The sequence below is a fragment of the Giraffa tippelskirchi genome, chromosome 3 (genome assembly GCF_054371585.1).
Source record: "Giraffa tippelskirchi isolate mGirTip1 chromosome 3, T2T-mGirTip1v1.2.pri, whole genome shotgun sequence".
In the NCBI taxonomy this organism is placed as follows: Eukaryota; Metazoa; Chordata; class Mammalia; order Artiodactyla; family Giraffidae; genus Giraffa; species Giraffa tippelskirchi.
In genome coordinates, this window is record NC_137277.1 from 40,726,333 (window position 1) to 40,752,660 (window position 26,328).

General features: G+C 42.8%; 1 protein-coding gene across 13 annotated transcripts in view; it reads right to left on the bottom strand.

Moving 5' to 3' along the window:
• The window catches only part of VPS53 (VPS53 subunit of GARP complex), a 160,757-nt gene that overhangs the window by 24,051 nt on the left and 110,378 nt on the right, over positions 1-26,328 (bottom strand). For 12 of the 13 annotated variants that reach the window (XM_081580159.1, XM_081580151.1, XM_081580158.1 and 9 more), the window contains 2 exons: positions 15,138-15,286; positions 10,803-10,872 (listed from right to left, as the gene is read on the bottom strand). In XM_081580159.1, coding sequence (XP_081436285.1) covers positions 10,803-10,872; positions 15,138-15,286 — 219 coding nt within the window. Of the gene's footprint in view, positions 1-10,793; positions 10,873-15,137; positions 15,287-26,328 lie in introns of those variants that run through there. The other variant, XM_081580160.1, reaches the window with a different exon arrangement.

Here is a 26,328-nt window from a genome sequence, read left to right on the forward strand (position 1 = left end):
CTTTCTCTGAAATTGAGTTTTGGTTTTTTTTTCTTTTAAGATTCCACACAAGTGATATGTTAGAGATTTTTAAAAGGAGATATTTAGAATATGAGTACTCTGTCAGTTACATATAGTGCAAATATCACCTGCTACTCTGGCTTGTCTTTTGAGAAAAACAAGTCCTTAATTTTAAGTATTCCAAATAATCTCTTCTTTTACGATTAGTACTTTTAATGTTTTGTTAAGGAATCTCTGCCTAACCCACAGTCATAAAAATATTCTCCTTTTATCTTTCAGAAGTTTTGTTGTCTTATCTCTCATTCTTAGAGCTATAATCCACCTGGAGTTGTTTTTTTTAAAAAAAATTTGAGATAAATTCACCTTTTAAAAGTGTACCGTTCAGTTCCAGACATCTCATCATGCCACAAATAAATTCCATGGCCATTAGCAATCGCATCTCTTTCCCTCCTCTCCTCCAGCCCTTACCAACCAGTAGTCTGCTTTCTGTCTTGTGGATTTGCCGGCTCTGGACATTCCATATAAATGGAATCATACGTTCTGTGACCTTTTGTCTATGATTTCTTTCACTTAGCATAATGTTTTCAAGGCTCATCTGTGTTGCAGCATGAGTAAGTACTTCATTTCTATTTACAACTGAATGATATTCCCTTGTAAGATTAAGCCACATTTGTTTATCATTCATCAACTGATGGGCATTTGAGTTGTTTCTACTTTTTGGATATTATGAATAATGTCACTCTGAATATCTGTGTAAAACGGTTTATGTGACACACTTTTCCAATTCTTTTGGGTTTCCATCTAGGAGTGGAATTGCTGGGTTATATGGTAACTCCATGCTTAACATTTTGAGAAACAGCCAAACTGTTTCCCCAAATGGCTGCAGCATTTTGCATTTCCACCAGCAGTGTATGAGGGTTCTAACTTCTCCACATCCTCACTGGAACTGATTGGGTTTTTTTGGAACTGACTTTTGTATATGGTATGTGGTTAGGGTCAAGATTACTTTTTTCCAGGACTTCCAAAAACAGAAAAACATAAAACAGAAGTAATCCTGTAACAAATTCAATAAAAACTTTAAAAATGGCCCACATCAAAAAATTCCTTAAGAAAAAGATTAATTTTTTTCCCATGTGGATATTCAATTACCCAGCACTGTTTACTGAGAAGACCATCCCTTCCCAACTGAATTATAGTGCTGCTTTTGCCATAATTCAAGTGTCTGTGTACGTGTGGGTCAATTTCTAAACTCCATTCCTTTCTGTTGGCCCATTTGTCCCTGTGTGCTTAATTACTTTAGCATTAAAAGAAGCCCTGGTATCTTGAAGTTTAAATCCTTCAACTCTGTTCTCTAAGAGTTATTTCAGCTATTTCTGATCTTCTGCATTTCCATCCAACTTTTAGAATCCGATTATCAATTTACATTCACACCCACAAGCACCCACCCCACCCCTGCTGGGATTTCACTCTACAACTTTGAAAGAATTGACATTTTAAAAATACTGAGTCCATGGGACTTCCCTAGAAGTCCAGTGGTTAAGACTCTGCTACCAGTGCAGGGAGTGTGGGTTCAATCCCTGGTTGGGGAACTAAGATCCCACATGTCACGCAGGGTGACCAAAAAATTTTTTTAAAAGTATTGAGTCTTTTAACATATGAACATGGACCTTCCTGTCATTTTAAAGATTTTCCTTAATATCTCTTAATACTGTATCATTTTTTGTGTAGAAGACTCATACATTTTTAAAATACTTATTACTAGCTAGATTTTATTGTATATGGTTTCACTAAAATTTTTTAAATTATTTGTTGCTGTTATATACAAATATTGAAAATAATTTAAATACTGACCTTATATTGGTCCCCACCTACTAAATTTCTATTCTAATAGTCTGTCTATAGATTCTTCTGGATATTGTCATTCACAATCATGTTCTCTGTAAAATGTGAAAAATGACAGCTTTGTTTCTTCCTTTCTAATTGTATACCTTTTATTTCTTTAAAATTTTATTGTTTGCCTTATTTTCCTGGCTAGAACTTCAAGGGCAACGTGGGACAGAAATGGTGACAGAAGACATCTTTGTCTTGTTCCTAATGTCAAGAGAAAAATCTTTCTATATTTGACCATTAAGCGTGATGTTTATGGCAATTCTTTTTCCCATTAACTGATTCATTTCATTCACGTGCTTGCTCGGTCCTCCCATCTCCAGGACCTTGATGATCCTGCCACAGTCATAAACCCCTGCAGAGCATGGCTGTGTGTCTCTTTGCTCTGTGTAGCACAAAGGGAGGCCACTTTTTGACTGAGTGATAGAGGAGGCTTCAAGTTCTCGGTGGAAAGGATGGTCTCATAAAAGTCAAGATGGGTCAGAGCTAATGAGACAGAGAAAAGTGAGTGGTCAGGGAGTGAAGAGATTCAAAAAGCTCCTTAGAAATAGAGAAGGGCTGAACAAAAGGGAGAAAGCTCTACCATGTACACAGACACACAAGCACATTAAAAAAAAAGGGAAGGAGAAAGTTTAGCTTTTCTGAACACACATTCTATAATCAGAAAATCTAGAAGGAAGTTACTTTAAGCACTAATTGAGTTTTGCGACATTTCTCAAAATAAAATTTTATTGTGGATATCACTTGAGTGGGTATTATGTGAGGGTGGACCACTACTTTTAAAAAATAAAAATTTTGTTATTATGGAGAGTTTCAAACATATATGACATAAACAGAAGAATACAGTGAATCCTTATGCAGTCGGTTGTACTAGCCAGAGACATTCTCACATGCTCATCTCAGTTCATCTATGCCTCCAATACACTGGCTCTCAGCTGGGGCAGGGGGGTGTTGGTCCATCCTCCCACCCCCGGCCTGGATATATGGCAATGTCTGGATGCATTTTTGGTTGTCAACATTGGCAGGGCATTACTGGCAACTAGTGGGTAGTGGTAAGGGATGGTGCCAAATATCTTATAATGCACAGGGCGGCCCCACAACAAAAAAGATTTTCTAGCCCCAAATGTCAATAGTGCAAAGGCTGAGAAACCCTGCTGCAACTACTCCCTGTCCCTCACTTAATTTTTCTGAGGTTAAATTTACATACATTGAAATGCACAATTTTTAACTGTACACTTTTGACAAATGGATTTATCCATGTAGACCCTCATATATGTTTCTGTATATTCCCTTTTAAAATAAAACCAGCTTTAACACATTTTCTTCTATTCCTAGCTTGCTAAGGTTTTGTCATTCTTTTAAAAAAAATGGTCATTTACATGTATTAAATTTTATTAGTACACTCCCCCCCGACCCCCAAAGAAGTGCTTAAAAACACCCTGGGTCCCTTTCCTGACACAACAGTGAGCTGCTTCCTCTGGTAAGTTTGTGTAAATGGATTCCATTTCTACTGTGTGCTTGGTCATACATACTGTGGCCAAGAGACTAATTAATGACCCTGCAAATCCTGCAAGATTCTCTGAAAATCACAAACTAGCAAGAAGCATGACAAATACTGGTATGGTTCAGTTCCGCATGCCCTTGCAATTGCTCAAGCGGACTCTGGGGCCCAAAGAGAAATAATTTACTTCATACAGTGATCAGAGAAAGAATCAAGAGCAGGAAAATGTCTCCTTTACTATTTTTGACACAAGTATTAAAATGCAATCTAAAATTAGGATCTAAGGCAAATTGGAAGTGGTCAAACAGGAGATGGCAAGAGTGAACGTTGACATTCTAGGAATCAGCGAACTAAGATGGACTGGAATGGGTGAATTTAACTCAGATGACCATTATATCTACTACTGTGGGCAGGAATCCCTTAGAAGAAATGGAGTAGCCATCATGGTCAACAAAAGAGTCTGAAATGCAGTACTTGGATGCAACCTCAAAAACAACAGATTTATCTCTGTTCGTTTCCAAGGCAAACCATCACAGTAATCCAAGCCTATGCCCCAACCAGTAACGCTGAAGAAGCTGAAGTTGAATGATTCTATGAAGACCTACAAGACCTTTTAGAACTAACACCCAAAAAAGATGTCCCCCATTATAGGGGACTGGAATGCAAAAGTAGGAAGTCAAGAAACACCTGGAGTAACAGGCAAGTTTGGCCTTGGAGTACAGAATGAAGCAGGGCAAAGGCTAATAGAGTTTTGCCAAGAGAACGCACTGGTCATAGCAAACACCCTCTTCCAACAACACAAGAGAAGACTCACACATGGACATCACCAGATGGTCAATACCGAAATCAGATTGATTATATTCTTTGCAGCCAAAGATGGAGAAGCTCTATACAGTCAGCAAAAACAAGACTGGGAGCTGACTGTGGCTCAGATCATGAATTCCTTACTGCCAAATTCAGACTTAAATTGAAGAAAGCAGGGAAAACCACTAGACCATTCAGGTATGACCTAAATCAAATCCCTTATGATTATACAGTGGAAGTGAGAAATAGATTTAAGGGACTAGATCTGATAGAGTGCCTGATGAACTATGCACAGAGGTTCGTGACATCGTACAGGAGACAGGGATCAAGACCATCCCCATGGAAGAGAAATGCAAAAAAGCAAAATGGCTGTCTGAGGAGGCCTTACAAATAGCTGGGAAAAGAAGAGAAGTGAAAAGCAAAGGAGAAAAGGAAAGATATTCCCATTTGAATGCAGAGTTCCAAAGAATAGCAAGGAGAGATAAGAAAGGCTTCCTCAGCGATCAATGCAAAGAAATAGAGGAAAACAACAGAATGGGAAAGACTAGAGATCTCTTCAAGAAAATTAGAGATATCAGGGGAACATTTCATGCAAAGATGGGCTTGATAAAGGACAGAAATGGTATGGCCCTAACAGAAGCAAAAGATATTAAGAAGAGGTGGCAAGAATACACAGAAGAACTGTACAAAAAAGATATTCACAACCCAGATAATCACGATGGTGTGATCACTCACCCAGAGCCAGACATCCTGGAATGTGAAGTCAAGTGGGCCTTAGAAAGCATCACCACGAACAAAGCTAGTGGAAGTGATGGAATTCCAGTTGAGTTATTTCAAATCCTCAAAGATGATGCTGTGAAAGTGCTGCACTCAATATGCCAGCAAATCTGGAAAACTCAGCAGTGGCCACAGGGCTGGAAAAGGTCAGTTTTCATTCCAATCCCAAAGAAAGGCAATGCCAAAGAATGCTCAAACTACTGCACAATTGCACTCATCTCACACACTAGTAAAGTAATGCTCAAAATTCTCCAACCAGTCTTCAGCAATACGTGAACCGTCAACTTCCAGATGTTCAAACTGGTTTTTAGAAAAGGCAGAGAAACCAGAGATCAAACTGACAACATTTGCTGGATCATCAAAAAAGCAACAGAGTTCCAGAAAAACATCTATTTCTGCTTTATTGACTACGCCAGACTTTGACTGTGTGGATCACAATAAACTGTGGAAAATTCTGAAAGAGATGGGAATACCAGACCATCTGACCTGCCTCTTGAGAAACCTATATGCAGGTCAGGAAGCAACAGTTAGAACTGGACATGGAACAACAGACTGGTTCCAAACAGGAAAAGGAGTACATCAAGGGTGTACATTGTCACCCTGCTTATTTAACTTACATGCAGAGTACATCATGGGAAATGCGGCTGGAAGAAGCACAAGCTGGAATAAGATTGCCAGGAGAAATATCAATAACCTCAGATATGCAGATGACACCACCCTTATGGCAGAAAGTGAAGAGGAACTAAAGAGCCTCTTGATGAAAGTAAAGAGGAGAGTGAAAATGTTGGCTTAAAGCTCAACATTCAGAAAACTAAGATCATGGCATCTGGTCCCATCACTTCATGGGAAATAGATGGGGAAACAGTGGAAACAGTGTCAGACTTTATTTTTGGGGGCTCCAAAATCACTGCAGATGGTAATTGCAGCCATGAAATTAAAAGACACTCACTCCTTGGAAGGAAAGTTATGACCAACCTAGATAGCATATTAAAAAGCAGAGACATTACTTTGCCAACAAAGGTCCGTCTAGTCAAGGCTATGGTTTTGCCAGTAGTCATGTATGGATGTGAGAGTTGGACTATAAAGAAAGCTGAGTGCTGAAGAATTGATGCTTTTGAACTGTGGTGTTCGAGAAGACTCGAGAGTCCCTTGGACTGCAAGGAGACCCAACCAGTCCATCCTAAAGGAGATCAATCCTGGGTGTTCATTGGAAGGACTGATGTTGAAGCTGAAACTCCAATACGTTGGCCACCTCATGCGAACAGTTGGCTCACTGGAAAAGACCCGATGCTGGGAAGTATTGGGGGCAAGAGGAGAAGGGGACGACAGAGGATGAGATGGCTGGATGGCATCACCGACTTGATGGACACGAGTTTGAGTAAACTCTGGGAGCTGGTGATGGACAGAGAGGCCTGGTGTGCTGCGATTCATAGAGTCGCAAAGAGTCAGACACGACTGAGCAACTGAACTGAACTGAGTACCTTTGTGGCAAAGCAGAGGCCCCTGAGATTAGGCTTCAATCCTTGACTCTCACAGCTTTTGTTAAACTTGGATTACAGCTGCTATAAGACTTGCGACAGAATCTGTTTCATCAAGACTTTTTTTTTTTAAGCAGAGTTTTAACAATTGTTTTTTTAATGTGGACCATTTTTAAAGTCTTTATTGAATTTGTTATGATACTGCTTCTGTTTTATGTTTTGGTTTTCTGGCTGAGAAGCATGTGGGATCTTAGCTTCCTGACCAGGGATTGAACCTGTACCCCCTGCATTGGAAAGTGAAGTCTTAATCAATGGACCACAAGGGAAGTCCCAGAATCTGTTTTAATCTATGAACTTCTCTCTGGTAACTTCCAGTTTCCTATGGTTTTGCTGCTGAGGGATCATGCCTCCAGCTCCATGACTGCAGGGGCTTCTAAGCCCAGATACTCACGGCAAGCATGGACCTCAGCTAAACCTGAACTTCACGTGGGAATCTTCCAAGGGCCATGTTGCCCTATAGTTCCTACTCATGACCTCTCCACCCTTCACCCGAGGCAGGGCCTGTTGAGATCTATGCTCCCCTGTCACCCACTCATGTTTGTCTGGGGTCTTATAAAGTGAAACGCCCATTTCCAGATGGTTTTCTCATCTGCATCTCAAAGCAGAATACTGGCCAAACTGATATTTTTCTGAAGATGCGGGCTTTTGGAGTCTGAGTTGATTATTTTAACATTCTTTTAAAGAAAGGAAAGTCTGAGGAAAATAGATATGACATTGGATTCATGTGACAAGATGAAAATAGCATGGTTGCTGGACACTAAATCAGCTTGCAAGGCCTGGGCAGAGCTGCAAACTCATGGAAACATGTTCCCAATGAGTCAACTCTGTTCCAGGGGCTTCATCAACTCTAGAGACTTGAGAAAATGAGTTTCTAGAGACTAGAAACAGAATCCAAAGCTTCTCTCGGAAACATTAAGAACAATCACTCTACGTCCTCTCTCATCACACACAGCAGTGTGGTGAACAGAGATCCCCAAACATGTGCTCATGAAGCTGGACGTGCTGGGGCATTATTCTGCTGTTTCCTGAGGAGAGGGTTCATTCTGTGCTTATGACGTGCAAGAGGCAAGAATTTCCAAACACTGAAACTCTACACTCAGACGCAGTCGGTCAGTGGCTGAATCCATGCAACCTCCCAGGACGTTTGCTGAAACAATGCTTCTGACTCTGCTAAGCTGGTCATCCAGACAGCCCACGTCAAGCATTGACTAGATGTTTCCATGTGAGAAGTCAGGCACTGATAGAGAAACAAACTATTAATAGAAAGAGCTGGCATTTGTTGAGGGCTTCCCACGTGTCTGATGTTGGGTCAAGCACTTCAGTGCATTGCTGTTGTTCAGTCACTAAGCTGTGTCTGACTCTTTGTGACCCCATGGACTGCAGCAGACCAGGCTTCCCTGTCCTTCACTATCTCCCAGAGTTTGCTCAAACTCACATCCATTGAGTCAGTGATGCCATCCAACCATCTCATTCTCTGTTGCCCCCTTCTCCTCCTGCTCTCAGTCTTTCCCAGCATCAGGGTCTTTTCCAATGAGTCGGCTTTCTGCATCAGGTGGCCAAAGTATTAGAGCTTCAACTTCAGCATCAGTCCTTGCAATGAATATTCAGGGTTGATTTCCTTTAGGATTGACTGGTTTGATCTCCTTGCTGATCTTCTTCAGTACATTATCTTGTTTAATCCTCACAACTACCCTGTGAGGTGGTGCTGTGATTATCCCCATTTTATACATAAGGAAACTAAAGCCCTTGAAGGGTAAGTAACCTAAGGACAGACAGCTGCTGGGTGGCAGAGATAGGATTTAGCGTCAGACCTGAGTGATTCTGGAGCCCATGACCTTAAGGCTCACACCTACTGCCTTGCTATAGTGTAGGAAGGCCACTCAATTACAAAAAGAGTATAAAACATACAGCACTTATGAGAGTCAAGAGATGCCTGTTATTCACAGGTATTACATCTCTGGTTTTGATACTTTCTGATGGACCCATGATGCACCAGTGCACATGCTGACCTGCCACCCTCCTGAGGCCTGACTCGGACCAGCACAGCCAAAGTCCCAGGGTGGGGGCAAGTCATGGAGCTAGGAGAGCTGAGCCACCACCCAGTCAACTAATCCAGTGGAAGAGCAGGAGTTATGGAAATGCCTTGAATTATATTCTCCTTACTTAAAAATGGAGTTTTTTCAAATATAGAAAGCAACTGAAATCACTTCAGTATTGCTGAATAAAGGTCTACAGAGGATTTATTTTAATGAATATAAAGGGATCATACGTGATCAGTACATGAACAGTTTGCATCTAAGTGAAGTGAAAGCCGCTCAGTCATGTCCGACTCTTTGCGACCCCGTGGACTATACAGTCCATGGAGTTCTCCAGGCCAGAATACTGGAGTGGGTAGCCTTTCCCTTCTCCAGGGGACCTTCCCAACCCAGGGATTGAACCCAGGTCTCCTGCATTGCAGGTGGATTCTTTATCAGTTGAGTCACCAGGGAAGCCCCTTGCATCTAAGTAAGTGTTTTTAAATAATTAGGGGCTGGGGGACCATACTCAATATTTTGTAATAACTTCTAAGGTAAAAGAATCTGAAAAAGAATAGATATATTTATACATATAACTGAATCATTTTGCTGTACACTTAAAACTAATACCACATTGTCAATTAACTATACTTCAATTAAAAACAAAGAACAACTAAACCTTCAAAAATAATGAGAATAAAGGCAAACTGAGCCTTCTGTTTACATTTGTATGAAGATTAAGGAGCTACAATTAAATAGCTTGAACAATTATAAACAAACAGAAAATGAATTAGGGGCTGAATATTATTGTTTGTTTTTAAAGGAGCTTAAACTGTTCTCCAAACTCAAGCTGTTCAAATTACAGAGTGTGAACAGGTGGTATCTGAGCAGAGGCAACTTTGCCATGGCACCCAACTCAACTCAGCAGTGCTGAGGCGACACCATCTATGCAGAGATGTCTTGAGGCATAGAATTCAAGTGAGCAGGGTGGGGCTGATGGAGGAAGACTTGCTGGGTGAGGTGAACAGAGCTTCTCCTTACCAAAAAGATGAGCCTGTCTTTGCTTGCTGCTCCTAGATGGACTCTGCCCCAGCCACTACAGGACCCAAAATAATCAAGAGCCATTGTGGCTCCCTCTGTCCAGATGCTTTTCTCCTAGTCCTCCTCCAGCCCCAACTCTCAGAGGTGCCTCCTCCAACCATCCAAACTAAAGCCACTACTCCTCACAGAACAGAGAATATAAAGAATATAAATATGTAAAGAATATATTTAGGGACTTCCCTGGTGGTCCAGTGGTTAAGAATCTGCCTTGCAATACGCTTCCCTAGTGGCTCAGACAGTAAAGAATCTGCCTGCAATGCAGGAGACCCACATTTGATCCCTGCGTTGGGAAGATTCCCTGGAGAAGGGAATGGCTACCCACTCCAGTATTCTTGCCTGCAGAATTCCATGGACAGAGGAGCCTTAAGGGCTACAGTCTATGGGGTCGCAAAGAGTCAGACACGACCGAGCGACTAAAACACTTTTACTTTGCAATGCATGAACATGGGTTTGATTCCTGGTTGGGGAACTAAGATCTCACGTGCTGTGGAGAAACTCAGCCCACATGCCACAATTACTTAAACCTGAGCACTGCAACTAGAGAGTCAGTGTACTGCAACAGAAAAACTCCACGTGATACAGGGAAGATTCCAAGTGCCGCACCTAAGACCTGAAGCAGCCGAATGAATGAATAAATAGATATTTTAAAAGAATACATCTCTATAAAAATATGACTGGAAAATTCCATAGACAGTGAAGCCTAGTGGGCTACAGTTCATGGGGCTGCAAAGAGTTGGACATGACTGAGCAGCTAAGCACATGACACATAAATACATAAAGAATATAATGAATATCATGCCCCTAAGGTATTCTTTCATATAACCTAGCTTTATACCTTGCATACTGAGGTAAAAATGATCTTCTAACTTATTTGTTACTTGTATGTTATCTGTCTCTTCTTACTAGAGTGTAAACATCATGAAGGGGAGGTCTTGTCTGCCTGTTCACTGTGGTATGCCCTGTCCCTAGAACAAGGCCCAGGTACTCAGAGGGTGTGCTCAATGGAAAAAAATGCTTTAAATAAATGGATGAATGAATTAAGCTGCCAGATCATCATTCTGTCCTCAAACAGGGGAAACCGGTGGTTTTACTTTTCCGTAGTGCCTCTGGACTAGAAAGATATGTGGTTTGATCCACAACAAAAGTGAGGGGAACAGCCCTACCCCAGCTTTATCTCACCTGTTCTGCTCCCACCATGCTGATTGGCTTGCACTTGAAGAGGTGGGTGATGAACTTGGGAATGAAGGAGCTGTGGATAAAAAAGAAGTGACAGATTAGGCTCATTTTTTCTTTGGTAAAGAACTGCAGAAACTTTTTTTTAAGTTCCTATACTTCCTTCTAAAGAAAATGGACAATTAAAGTAGATAGCCTTATGTCCTACCAGCATACATTCTTTTTTTTCCCCCTAACGAAAGCCCTGGTTTTATTTAGGTAAATCTGGCCTTGGGATGCTGGGGAAAAGCTGATTCCTCCTAAACAACAGAGGTGGATTCTAATTAGCCTCAGCCAGGCAGAGCCTGGGGTTCCTTGGGTGACTGCTGCTGGTGCTGACGATTCGAGGACATGATCCAAGCCAGCAGGAAGGGAGGACTTCACTGCACGGCGGGGGCAAGACTCTCTTCTTTTTTAGCCTGTTTGTGTGTTTGGATTTAACATCTAGAGCTGTCATTTTCCCACTGTTTTAAGGATGAAGCCAGGCCCAAGGAGAGCAGGGTCAGTAAAGAACCTGGGTCCTTAGTAACATTGCTGAACCACTGCATCAGTCATCTTGGGATCTGTCCAATCTCCAGACTTCGGTTACGTGAAATAAAAAATCCACCTTCTATTCAAGTCTGTTTGAATCAGGCCTTCTATGACGAGTAGCTGAAAACATCCTAATGGATGTGACAACCGAATATACATGAGGTGGTTGTGGGATCTTAAATGCGAAAATAGGAAATAATTGCCAAGGGAGTAACTGTCAGATCAGGGAACAAAATACACGATCTCCAAAAAATTTACTGGGGACTGAAGGGCAATCTGGGCCAGGTAGATTGATGATGCTCACCTGGGGAAAGAGAGAATATAATTTTAACAGGTCAGGAGGGTTTTTTTAAGAAAACCCTGCAGAAGCCTGAGTAGGGAAGGCTGCGTTGTACTGCTGCTGAACAGAAGGCGTGGGAACTAGAAATGCCTAAAATCAGGCCAGATCTGAAGACCAGGAGAACACAAGGCCTGTGACCAAAAGCAGGATTTGGAGGTCGAGGTAAAGGCTGGTCAGCCTACCCCTCTCCTCACTCTTCACAAGCTTCTCTCGGGCTCATGCCCGCCATCTTCTTTGCTCTCTCCACATCTTTTCCAGAAGGTTTGTGCCACTCTGATATCCAGAGAACTACTGGAGAGCCCACTGGCACAGCACTGGCCCCTCCACCCCAGCACATCCAAGACTCAGCCCTACCCTGGATCCAGGCTCAGAGACTAGATCTCCTCTGCATAGTCATTCAAGTCAGAAGCCGCAGACTTGCCCTCAACCCCGATATCCAGTAAGTTCTCGGTTCTTCTCTCAATGCCCACACCCACCCCTCCCGACTGTCCCCTGGCTGCTGCCCCTCTTCTCACTAAAGTTCTTTCAGTTGTTTCCTAACTGGTCTCCCAGCCTTTGGCCTAATCATTTCTAATCCATCAGCCGTTAATGGGATTTATTTCAGATGCAAATATGATCAGGACCTTCCTCTGATCACAACTCTTGCAATGACTGCAGACAGACCTTCCTCGATGTCCAGCCCCATCTTGCTGAGCCCTGGTACCCTGTGATTCAGACCGGCTGGCCACATGCAGATCCTATGACTCTGGGCAATCTGAATCCTCTGTGCCTTTGCTCACATTGCTCCCTCTGCCCAGAATGCCTTCCCCACCGCCTTGTGGGTCGGGAGACACACATATCTCCCGGACTCTGCTCAAGGACAGCTTTCCTGTGAAGCCTCTCCTCAGTCCCCTCCACCATACTCTGTGGAGAGTCCACAGACCTCTAACCTAATACATAACCTACCTGGTTATACTTATTTGTTGACATGTCTATTTCCTTCCACTTGACCGTAAGGCAAATGAAGCCAGGGACCACGTCTACTTAGTCAAAGCACTGAACTCTGCAGCTGGAACACAGTGGGTGCTCAAGGGGCTGCATGCTGAATGAACAATAAATAATAATGGTAGCAGCTAATACTTTTTAAATGTCAGCTTGGTACCAGGACTTTACCAGGAAGTTTATATGACTTCTTTTTTTTTTCTCCCAACCACTATTAAGAATCTGTCTCATCATCCCCATTACTGAATGGAGGAGAATTCACTGAGTGGATAGGGAAGTCACTTGTGGTTCAAACAGTAGTTTCCACCAGGAGGGTGATCTTGATGTCTAAATAGCAGAGACTGTTGTTGCTTCAGAGACCAACAGTGAGATAAGAAAGTTAGAGGGAAAGAAATGTCAGCCCCAGAGATCAGATCTAAGGGAAGGCCAGCTGACTGATCAGGAGGCAGTGAGAACAAGGGACTATGTGGCATGGATTCTTCCTGCTCTAAACTGGAGTCAGGCCAAAAAAGTACCATGAGACTGAACTACAACTAACAGCGATGGCACAGTTTATAACCTAAGTTACTTCAAAGTAAGTAGGTTTTGATCATGTGCTTCATCTGGCTCTGTGTGCTGGACTATAGGGGGAGGGGTGGGGAAAACATAAGGATCAGGGACACGTCTTTGGGGGAAGAGTTCCAGCAACATGAGGGGTAACTGCCAGGGGTTCCTCCAGACCCTCGCCGTGGTGGCAGTGAATGTTCTTGGCTGAAGAAGGGTGTTCTCATAGTCCCCATCTGAAGGTTCTGGTCTTCAGTTGGAATTTTACAGTGATGTGAGAGTACCATGGATTAAATTAAGGATCCACTTTCCAGATTTCAGGTTAAACTTTTCCAGATGTGAGAGATGGCATCCTATGCCCAGCTCCCCCAATACGGGCTTAATGTGAGAGCCAAGGGCACTGAGAGAAGGTGAGGCTGGTGCTGGGACTAGTGAAGTAAACAGACCCCTTCTTCACTTTAACATCAGCTCCATCAGGCTCTGTGCAACCACACTGGAGATTCTTGGCCACAGTAAATTTTTATAGAGACGCTGTTCCTACTGGGAGTTATGGGGAGTGTCACAGTGTGATTTATCAGCAGGGCTTTTAACATGCGTTAATGAGCACCCAGAGAGTGTAAGAATGTCAGCTCCCGGCCCATCTGCTGTCCTGCACACATTAATGCCTCCCGGGAGGGTCCACTCGAGCCTTTCCTGACACACTGGGAACTGAAGCTCAGGCCACAAGCCACTCCGTAATTGCTGCTCTTTAGGAGCTCGTGTGTGAGGGGGAGGGAAAGCCTTAATTGAACACAAACTGGGAGAGATCTGGGGAAGACAGAAACTTGGAGCCCTAAACCGTCCTCGGGGACCTGGATGAGAACAACTTCACTTCAGTAGCTTGGATGGGGCTGGTCTTCCAGAAGCCCTTCCCCACGAAGTCTGCCAAAACGCTTGTTTGATAATTGGTCTGAGGAGGCACTGACCCTCCATGGTGTCCGGCCTTGGGAAAAACAGTGCTATAGCCAGATGCTGACTGGCAAAGGACCAAAACATCTCCCTGCTTTAAAACAACAAGCCAGAAGCGGCCACACAGCAGGACGTAGCAGGAGACACGCAGCGCAGGGTTCACTCCACCCACTTGGCAACTGACTGGCTCCCTGACTTGCTCTTCCTGATTTCTAGTACCTTCCCTAGACTCATGGGTGTCCACAAGTGGATATACTCTGGCAGCCACAGTAATAAGAGCTGTGGGTGAGGAGGAAGAGAAGGCTCAAGAGAAACAGAACTCACGGTTCCCATCCTCAAAAGGCTTATTAGCTAGTCAGAGAGACAAAATACATACATGAAATTGCTGAAAAATAATTTTGATTATCCAAACCTGGGGAGAGGCAGGGGTAACAGTATGTCCACTTAATTCAAATGACAGGAGCCCCCTGACTCATTTCTGCCTGTCTTGAGGGAGTGGATGGTTGTACTGCTGTTACTGTGATTTACCACATTAAGTAGCAAATTTAGTGTGATTAGTATGCTTCTCTCGGAGAAGGCAATGGCACCCCACTCCAGTACTCTTGCCTGGAAAATTCCATGGACGGAGGAGCCTGGTAGGCTGCAGTCCATGGGGTCGCTGAGTCGGACACGACTGAGCGACTTCACTTTCACTTTTCACTTTCATGCATTGGAGAAGGAAATGGCAACCCACTCCAGTGTTCTTGCCTGGAGAATCCCAGGGATGGTGGAGCCTGGTGGGCTGCTGTCTATGGGGTCGCACAGAGTCGGACATGACTGAAGCGACTTAGTAGTAGTAGTAGTATGCTTCTCTAGGGTACAAAAAACTAACTGGATGGTGGGGACACCTGGATTGGGTGCATGCTGGTGGTCAGCGTGGCATTCAGAACCATCCAGTGATGCGGGTGTTCAGGACTTACTTTGCAAATTTAATGCAGAACTGCGTGAAGTATTTCCGCGTGGAGGCCAGGTTGTCACGGATGATGGGGACGTTCTGTTTAATGTGAAGGATGACCGAGGTGACGTAGGGGCTCTGGTCACCAACGTGCTCCACGTTCTGCCACTGCATCTGGAAATGGAGACAAGGCGGAACAAGTCTTCAGAGCCTGTGCAGGAGGACAGCTTTACCCGTTACTGGGGAAGGCGTGGGGACAGGTATATAATATAGTGATTCACAGTTTCAAAAAACTGAAGTATAGTTGATTTACAGTGTTGGGTTAGTTTCTGAATGATTTTTAAAGGTGATGCTCCACTTATAGTCATTATAAAATACTGGCCATATTCCTTGTGTCATACAATATATCCTTGTGGCTTGTTTTCTCCACCTTCTTTGGTAGCTTATTTCTACTTTTGTATCTAACTGAAAATTTCCATAATCAAACATTAGACTCTTACTCCAAGAGCCTTTGAGATTATGTGGGATTTCAATCAAGAGAAAAGAAAAGAGCATCTCTGTAAATAAAAGAGGCAGGTCAGAGGTTAAGACAGTGCTGTGGGGAACAGGGCAGGGGCTGTGTGGATGGCAGGTTTGGGGCATCACTGAGAGGTCCTGCATGGCCTCTGACCAGGCAGGCCGTGAACAAAATCAAGAGCCCTGAGACTTCCCTAGGGGTCCAGTGGTTAAGAATCCATCTTGCAATGCAGGGGATGCGGGTTTGATCCCTGGTTGGGGAACTAAGATCCCGCATGCTATGGACCCACTAAGTGCGTGCACCACAATGGAAGATCCTGCAGGACGCAATGAAGATCCTGGGTGTTGCAACTAAGACTGGAAGCAGCCAAATAAATAACATATTAAAAACAAAATAAAAAAACAAGAGACCTGCCGGGCTCCAGTTCTCACAACCTAAGGACAATTAGGGGAAATGCTCTGAAAAACATGCACAGTAAAATGGAAACAGCAGTGGTGTGGTCTCCCCACCACCACCTCACCCTGGAAACACTGGAGAAGAGGGGCGGTACCAGCTCCCAGCCTCCTTCACCCCACTGGCCAGGACTGAGATGGGGTTCTGCAGGGTCAGCCTCTCAGAACGGAGCTGGGCTGCCTGTTAAAAAGACCCTGAGCCGAACACAAACTGTATAATACGTTCATAGAAGGAAGGCAGTCTTTCTGAGGCTTTGATGTCTCTGGCAAGAAAATACTATTTTTATAGAGCTCCCGGGGAAAGGAAAAATTCAATCCTGAAAGAATGTGTTTAAAAGAATCATATTGTACACAGATGATCCCCCAGCTCCTGGGAAGCTCAAATGACTCTGTTTTGTCCTAATGTTTCTTCACATCAACAGATATTTATGGCTTAAAAGCTTTGGGTCTGTGTAAGCACAGAACCATGCAAAAGCTGGAAGGCACCTCCATCTTCATTTTACAGATAAGAAAACCAAGGCCCATGTACATGAAGTCTATATAAGCTTTCATAATGAGGCTCCAGAAAGAAAAAGGCCTCTAATTTTTTTACTGGGGGAAAAAATAAAAGCAAAGAATGCAGAGATGGTAGAAACATCTAATATGAACTGACTTTATATTCTAATGCTCTGGCTACTTCTAATGTTTTCCTCATTCTCTTTTATTTTATTCAAGAGACTTCTTTTCCCATCTGATATTAAAGATGTGACCCATTCAAACAATGAACCTCCTAGGGGGGCTTAAATGAGCTCACAGGGTGAGGCCAGAAATGGCAGGTGCTGTTAGCATCTACACTTCATCTTCCACTCCCAGCTCGTCAGCAGCTCTGCAGCAGAAGGCCCAGTGAACTCCGCCCTCCACCAAACATAAAGCTCATCCATAGTAATGACTGCTCTTTTCTAAGTTGGCAGCAGTTGACGTTTCAACAGCTCGAAAAGTTCGTAAACAATTATCTAAGCACGATAGTTCTCCATTGACAGAAGACGACCACAGCGGGAGGTGGTGACATGCCTTGTCATCGGTTACAAAGCAACTCGGGCAAAACGGAGCTTGCGGTGTGAGAGTTCAAGTTCCCGCTGGAGAGTTGCCTCCTCTTGATCACCACTGGCCATGTTAGTATGTGTCCATATTGGGAATCTAGGCGAAAGATCCAATTTTCCTGAATACTTAGGCCATTTTGAACTCCATCGGTCAAGATAAATGAAGTACTGACAAAAGTCAAATGGATTCATGAGTTTAAATTTAAGTCAACCCAGGACTTGCCTGGAGGTACAGTGGTGAAGACTCTGTGTTTTCACTTCGGGGGACAGGGGTTTGATCCCTAGTTGGGGGACAAAGATCCCACATGCCACTTGGTGCGCCCAAAAAATTAATAAAAATTAAAAAAAAATTTAAGCCAGCTTTGTGGAATAAGAAAGGAATTTACAGTACTGGAAAACAATGAAAGTTGACATTGTTCAGACTATTCTCTAAAAAATGAGCAAAATACAGCCAGCAGTGATGCTGTCCGGCCACAGCCTCGGATGGATGCTTTGCCATCTTCCCCCTTGATGACTTAAGGTTTGGGTTGTAACTCGAATGTCCCAATGTACCTACATCAAGACCTACTGTGTGCAGGTCATTTGGCCTGGCATTTGGCACATATCATCTCTTTTGCTATTCAGACATGATCTTACTCACAGCAGTCTTACTGACAAGGAGACTGAAAAAGCTCACAGAGAAGAGGCCCAAAGTCACTCAGCTGATCAATGGCAAAGTTGGAGGCAGCCCAAGCCCATCTTAAACCCAAGCACTACACTGGGCTGCTTCCTAGATACTTGCTAAAAAATTATTTCAAACAAACAAAAAAAGTACTTAACTCGGCTTTAGTTCAAGCGGATCCCAGTTTCTCATGGAGAAGCTAATGAAATACACAGTGATCAAGGGACATAAAACAGTAGCTTGCCCTGGAAGAACAAACATCCTGAAAAGCCATTAGTGGAAATAAGACTCCAACTTTTCCAGGTGAACTCTGCATCTGACCTTTAGAACTTCATAGAACTCCATACTTCAAGATTTTTCTTCTGCGCTTTTTGTTTAAAAGGTGGGGTGGGGTTGAATACCATTGGTGCTATTTGAATAAGAACAAGTTTGCAAAAGAAGCAGTAACTAAGACGTAGGGTAGGGTTGCCTACGGTTGATAGAAACAGCAAGCAAGGAAACGATCCATTTGCAATACCACAGTCCCAGGGACCCCACACTCAGCCTCAGGGGGAGGTTGTGGGGCTCAGGGCATTGCCAGCCCCTGTGGTTTTTGGTGCCTGTGGAAGGAGAGTGTGGTGGCCCCTCACAGGGAAGGCTGGGGAGATGCCCACAGCAGTAGAGACCTGACTCACCCACTGATCAGAGGACGGGGCTCCACACTAGTTGACTACGGCATGTGCGTTTCTCCATGGCTATGTGAAACTTGCACAGAGGTCTCCTGAGAAATTAATTTTCCTCAACCGAGAATTCAGATTCTCACATATTCATCTTGATCTCAGGACTAAAACTGTACAGAGCAGACTCAGCCTGTGGAGTCTGGGAACACTGCAGGCGATCAGAGTCTAGTGTTACGGGCAAGGCTGCTGGGATGTTGGCCCCAGGCATGCGCACATGCACACGCTCACACCTCATGTCTGTCTGGGCTATTTTTACTCACACAACAAGCATGTGCTGTTTTTAGGCACCTTCCCCAAGTATAGCACTCAATTAAGTACTGTGTGCGTAATAAAAAAGAGGAAGGAACATTCTACCGAGCACCTACTATGTACTAAGCACCATGATTGACATTTTCCCGTGAACCTACTGCTTATGACGATTATGCAGTGAAGGAGGTATTCTTACTCCTGCTTCATGGATGATAAGCCAGATGTGAGGACAATCAGGGGCTGGCCTAATGAACTGATAAGTCTGCAGGGGTGAGATCTAGACATTGGTCTAACTAACTCCAAAGTCCATGTTTTTTTCCACTTTATCATACTGCTTTCCAAAATAAGTGTTACCACCTGAAATGAACTTGAAATTAACTAAGGAAATTTGGGGCAAGCAAAATCTGTGTACAGATGAGCTTGTCCAAAGTAGATGATATGGTGGTGTTGATGGTGGTGCAGAAGAGGAGGAAAGGATGACTCTTCTCACTTCTTTGCCCAGGGAAACACATTCCTTAACTCTGGAAGGAGAACCAATAAGATCCAGGGCAGAAAGTGGAGCAATAAAGGCTCTAAGAAGATAGAGATTTTTTTTTATTCACTGCTGGGCCAACGGGAAGGTGAATTTTTTTTTTTTTTTTTTTTAACATTTTATTTTTTTTTATTTTTTTTATTTTTATAAATTTATTTATTTTAGTTGGGGGCCAATCACTTCACAACATTGCAATAGTTTTTGCCATATATTGACATGAATCAGCCATGGGTTTACATGTGTTCCCCCTCCTGGACCCCCCACCCACCTCCCTCCCCATCCCATCCTTCTGGATCATCCCATTGCCCCGGCCCTGAGCCCTTGTCTCATGCATCGAACATGGAATGGTGTTCTGTTTCACATATGATAATATACATGTTTCAATGCTATTCTCCCAGAACGTCCCACCCTCACCTTCTCCCTCAGAGTCCATAAAATTGTTCCATGCATCTGTGTCTCTTATTCTGTCTCGCATATAGGGTTATCGTTACCATCTTTCAAATTCCATATATATGCATTAGTATACTGTATTGTTGTTTTTCTTTCTGGCTTACTTCACTCTGTATAATGGGCTCCAGTTTCATCCATCTCAGTAGAACCGATTCAAATGTATTTTTTTTAATGGCTGAGTAATATTCCATTGTGTATATGTACCACAGCTTCCTTATCCATTCGTCTGCTGATGGACATCTAGGTTGCTTCCATGTCCTGGCTATTGTAAACAGTGCTGCGATGAACATTGGGGTACACGCGTCTCTTTCAATTCTGGTTTCCTCGGTGTATATGCCCAGCAGTGGGATTGCTGGGTCATATGGCAGTTGTATTCCCAGTTTTTTAAGGAATCTCCACACTGTTCTCCATAGTGGCTGTACTAGTTTGCATTCCCACCAACAGTGTAAGAGGGTTCCCTTTTCTCCACACCCTCTCCAGCATTTATTGCTTGTAGACTTTTGGATAGCAGCCATTCTGACTGGTGTGAAATGATACCTCATTGTGGTTTTGATTTGCATTTCTCTAATAATGAGTGATGTTGAGCATCTTTTCATGTGTTTGTTAGCCATCTGTATGTCTTCTTTGGAGAAATGTCTGTTTAGTTCTTTGGCCCATTTTTTGATTGGGTCGTTTATTTTTCGGGAATTCAGCTGCAGAAGTTGCTTGTATATTTTTGATATTAATTGTTTGTCTGTTGCTTCATTTGCTATTATTTTCTCCCATTCTGAAGGCTGTCTTTTCACCTTGTTTATAGTTTCCTTTGTTGTGCAAAAGCTTTTAATTTTAATTAGGTCCCATTTGTTTATTTTTGCTTTTATTTCCAATATTCTAGGAGGTGGGTCATGGAGGATCCTGCTGTGATTTATGTCGGAGAGTGTTTTGCCTATGTTTTCCTCTAGGAGTTTTATTGTTTCTGGTCTTACATTTAGATCTTTAATCCATTTTGAGTTTATTTTTGTGTACGGTGTTAGGAAATGTTCTAGTTTCATTCTTTTACAAGTGGTTGACCAGTTTTCCCAGCACCACTTGTTAAAGAGATTGTCTTTTCTCCATTGAATATTCTTGCCTCCTTTGTCGAAGATAAGGTGTCCATAGGTGCGTGGGTTTATCTCTGGGCTTTCTATTTTGTTCCATTGATCTATATTTCTATCTTTGTGCCAGTACCATACTGTCTTGATGACTGTGGCTTTGTAGTAGAGCCTGAAGTCAGGCAGGTTGATTCCTCCAGGGAAGGTGAATTTGTATAAGCTTTCTTAAAGGTGATTTGAAAATATCTATCAAAAAATTTTCGCATTTTACATAGTTTTCAGTTCAGTTCAGTCGCTCAGTTGTGTCTGACTCTTTGCGACCCCATAAATCGCAGCATGCCAGGCCTCCCTGTCCATCACCAACTCCCAGAGTCTACCCAAACCCATGTCCATCGAGTCAGTGATGCCATCCAACCATCTCATCCTCTGTTGTCCCCTTCTCCTCCTGCCCCCAATCCTTCCCAGCATTAGGGTCTTTTCCAATGAGTCAACTCTTCGCATGAGGTGGCCAAAGGATTGGAGTTTCAGCTTCAACATCAGTCCTTCCAATGAATACCCAGGACTGATCTCCTTTAGGATGGAGTGGTTGGATCTTCTTGCAGTCCAAGGAACTCTCAAGAGTCTTCTCCAACACCACAGTTCAAAAGCATCAATTCTTCGGCACTCAGCTTTCTTCACCGTCCAATTCTCACATCCATACATGACTACTGGAAAAACCAAGCCTTGACTAGATGGACCTTTGTTGGCAGAGTAATGTCTGTGCTTTTCAATATGCTATCTAGATCTCTGCAATTCCTTTATGGCAACTAATCTGAAGATAATAATTATGAGTGTTCAGAAAACACACACCCACACAAAGTTGTCCATTGCTGGACTATTTATAAATGTGAAAAATCGGAAATAGCCTAACATCCATCAACAGTGAAATGATCACATACATGTCAGGGGCAACAGATGACAGTACTTAAGATGAGGCAATCTAGAGTTACCAGTCATGAGTCCTAATATTGTTTGTGCAACCAGCTAAATGCATGACTTGGGCAAGTGACCAAACTCTCTGAGCGTCAGTTTTCTCAGCCATAAAACTGGGATGATGATAACCTCTATAATCTATAAAGTTAATGAAAGACAGTGTAAGGGATGCTCTTACACAGTGCCTGGCATCTATTACTTCCATGGTAAATGTTAACTACTGTTACAATTTCAACAGTAAATACTCCGTACTATGAAGTACTATGCAATCACTAAAAATACCACAGATTCAGATCAAACTGCACAGGTAACTATTAAAACCTGCAAAATGAGAGAAAAAGGCTATATACTATGTAAAGCATAAGCTTGTTTAATTAAAAATAAATGCATAGGGTTTTCCTGGTGGCTCAGCGGTAAAGAATCCGCTTGCCAATGCAGGAGACATGGGTTTGATCCCTGGTCTGGCAAGACCCTACATGCTACAGAACAACCAAGCCCATGCATCACAACTATTGAACCTGTGCTCTTCTAGAGCCCAGGAACCTCAACTACTGAGCCCATGCACTGAATTACTGCCCTAGAGCCTGTGCTCCACAATAAGAGAAGCCACCACAATGAAAAGCCCTCACACCATAAATAAAGAAAAGCCTGCATAGCAACGAAGACCCAACACAGCCAAAAATGAAGATAAATAAAGAAAATATAGGCATAAAAAGAAAGACTGAAATATGTTTGTTAATTGGAATTATGGGTGGTTTAAATTTTCTTCTTTTTAAAAATCTATAATTTTCTATAATGAAGGTAATTTGCTTTGGTCATAATAAAAATCTTTTATGAAGAAAGATGTGCCTTGATTATAGGTGGTAGATAGAAATGAGGATTTCTTAACCATGGAGCCCTGTGAGCCTCCTGAAACAGATCTACATTTTAATAACTGAGGGAAATGAGAACAGATTTGAGGACTGTTCTGGCTATTTTGAAATGTCTTTGGGGAATAGTAAGGCGGCCTCCTAAATGAGTACATGTTCATGATCTTGAAATCTAATAGAAATTACTTGCCAGACTGTAAGGAAATTTAATTTGTTCAGTTTCTTCTTTCTGTTTTTTTTTTCCCCCCTTAAAACTACCATTATAAAAGCTAAATCTGTTTGATTCTGGACAGAGACTTAGATTCTTTCAACCTAGGGATGTGAGTAGCCCTAAGAAAAAGGACAGAGTGAGGAGGACCATGGGACCAATGGTTCCTTTTAAGGAAGCCACAGATTAAAAAAAAAAATCCTACTTGTAAGGTCAGGCATACTAATTTTTTTTTTTTTTAAAGGAAACTTGAATTGCTTTCTTTAGCTTCCAATTTCTAGGAGGCTCAAGAATTACAATTATTCTGGACAACAAAAGGAAATAAGACTGTGCTCAATGACCTTTTTCTGCCGTATTCATTCTGTAGGATTGCAATATTATTGTTGCCCTTTCTGTTACACAACATGTACACATCAGGGGTAAAAAGCTACAAAACATTCCACAACCGAGTACACTTTCTGTGACTGAACAGGCAAAGAAATTACACTGAACATCAGCATCTGGCAGAGACATATGAATTCTTAAGAATTCACAGAAATCACATTTAAAAGACAGAACTCTTCACATGGTTTCCACCAAAGCACTCCAAACAACTTCCTTTTCAAGAATCAGGAGACTCGGTTTTATTTTTGGCTTTACTGTTATAAAGCTCTATGGCCTTGGACATATGAAAAAGAAAACCAAGTAACACACATGTCAGAATGATAATTCATTAGTTTTCTGGAGAAATGTGCAGAGCAGGCTGCAATACTTGGGTCGGCTGCTCAACCTGTTTTCTTCCCTGTAGGAAAGTCATGGTGTCAGATTGAGAAAAGCTGAAGACCAGTATCTAACAGGATGCTTCTGAATGCTTGAGGAGCTCACAGTCAAGTAAGCGTGAAAACACACTCATGTGAACCCACCAGTACCGAGCACACACTGTCATCATTCTGTTTTTAGGCAAATTACTTAGGCTGATTTTTGCCTCGGTTTGCACATATGCCAAAAGACTAACTTACCCTGTAAGTGCGGTGTGTTACTGCACAGAGGAGAGACCTGAGTCTGAATCCTGGCTCTGTTGCATTTTAACTAAGAGATCTGATGAGTTTGCATTCCCTTATCTGTGAAACTGAGAAGGAACTAACACAGGAACCTTACATATTTGTCAGAATTAAACGCGATAACGGCTTTAGGTGCTGATTCCTGGTAAAGTGCTCCGTAAACAGCAACTTACTAATCATCTCACAGAGCTCATTTGAGAAAATAATGCAATATGGGAGGGGAAAGCGGTCCGAAGGGTAATTTTGACATAACTTGTCAATAACACTATCTCAGTGTTACACAGTTTCAGAGAAACCACTAAAGTTTGCTTGTATTGTGCTTCCTCCATGTGGATTTGGCCTGTTTAAAGCTGTTCCTGTGGATTTGCTACCAAATTTGCCCCTCTGTGTTCTTCTCTCCTTCACCAGCAGCGGGGTTCTTGCCCACAGCTGGGAAGTAAACAGCTAGATGTGGGCATTTCCTATTTCCTATTTCAATCTGCTCCAGGATGCTACTTGGTGAAATAAAAATCCTGGCTATTAAGTACCATTGAAGATCATCACCTCATCCTCAACAGCACCTGAATGTGCCTGAAGGCTTCAAAGCTTCTATGATCCTGCCATTTCCAATAAAGATGCCTGAGTCTCCTACTGTCTGCCAGCTCTACCCAGCTAAATCTAGTCAGTAGAGTTACCACCTCTTTCTCACCTGGTCACCATTCTTTGGTGAAGTGAGTGTCTATAAACTTTTGTTCTGTTCTTTCTGCTTCCTTTATCTTCAAAGTCATTCCGGGAGTACTACTGTTAAGCAAGTACTGTGCTGTGCCAGAGAGATCAAAAAATGATTAAGACACAACCCTCAAGTTGTTCACAGCTTATCAGGGGAGAGAGAGATAGAAAAAATAATTGTACAACAAAGTAGACACTTAATATAAGTGCCATGGTGTCTTGAGGGAGAAAGATACTCTGGATGAGACAAAGAATGGTGAACCCGCAAGACACTCAAAATAGCCAAAACAATCTTGAAAAAGAACTAAGTTGGAAGACTCATACTTCCTGATTTTAGAACTTACCAGAAATCTACAATCATCAGAACAGTGTGGCCCTAGCATGAGAATAGACACATAGATCAATGGAATAGAACTGAGAGTCCAGAAATAAACCCGTGTACTCATGGTCAACTGATGGCATCACCGACTCAATGGACACGAGTTTGAGCAAACTCTGGGAGAATGGTGAAGGACAGGGAAGCCTGGCGTACTGCAGTCCATGGGGTTGCAAAGAGTTGGATACAACTGACCGACTGAACAACTACAACAAGCACCTTGGAGTAAGGCCCATGACTTTCCCAGCCTTGCTCTGGGTAGAGTCTGAATCGAACGATTCAACTAGCAGCAAAAATGATGGAATCACAGACAAGAGTAAACATTATCACAAAAGTTTTTTAAAAATTCTAGAAGAAACTACACAGAACAGAATGCAGCCATGAATCGCAGGGTATATGTTGAATCGGTTTGTGACCACTTGGCTTGTTTATATCTGGTCATTTTCATCACATGGATTTCATTTTGCTAGAACTCCAGAAGATTCAGACACAGAGTAATGGCCTCCCAGCTGCTGCGTTCCCACGTCTGTGGTTTTCCTGTGATATAAACAAGAGATTCTGGAGGTATGGTCTCTGTTAGTGTTTGCTGGTGTGGGTCTGGGGGAGAGATGGGTGGTGGGGGCAGTTTGAAGGAAACCCACCTAATGAAATGACAGTTCATATAAGCAACACCTGGAGTGTTAAAGCCCCTCCAACTGCTATTTTACTAAAAAGAAAAAAAAAATTCATTCTTCCTTTGGTAAATGTAGAAATTCTTTCCCCAGCTGCCTTCTGACCTAAAGTGTGTGGCAGGGCAGGAAAGGAGGCAGCTGGAGCAGATCATGCTCAGGATGTCGGGGACGTTCACCAGCAGTGAGGGGATAATCAGAGCCTGCAAAATCAATCCTCAGAGTCACATCTCTCTAAGAAAATGAGTGAGCCTCAGTTTGCCTGCTCCGAGTCTTCTGCTTGTAAACACTCGGATGCTGGAAATACACATTGACCTCTGATTGGTGAAAGGATCAGCCTTTTGAAAGGAAACTCTGTGACATCGGTTACTAGGACTCCCCACTGAGCGTCATAAAAAAAAACAACAAAACCCTGAAGCTTAAGTTTGGGTATTAACCGCTCTTTTTGTTAAATATTTACAATCTACTACAAAACCAAATTCAGACCGAATGTCTTGCTTACACAACCTTGTAACACGGCCATTCCTCCTGACCAGAGGGAAAGAGGGCTAACGTTTGTTGGCACCAGGCCAGTCTCCATCCTCACAACGCTCTGGGAGGCAGAGCCCCCTGTTTCACATACCGATGAGGTAACCTGGGCCCAGAG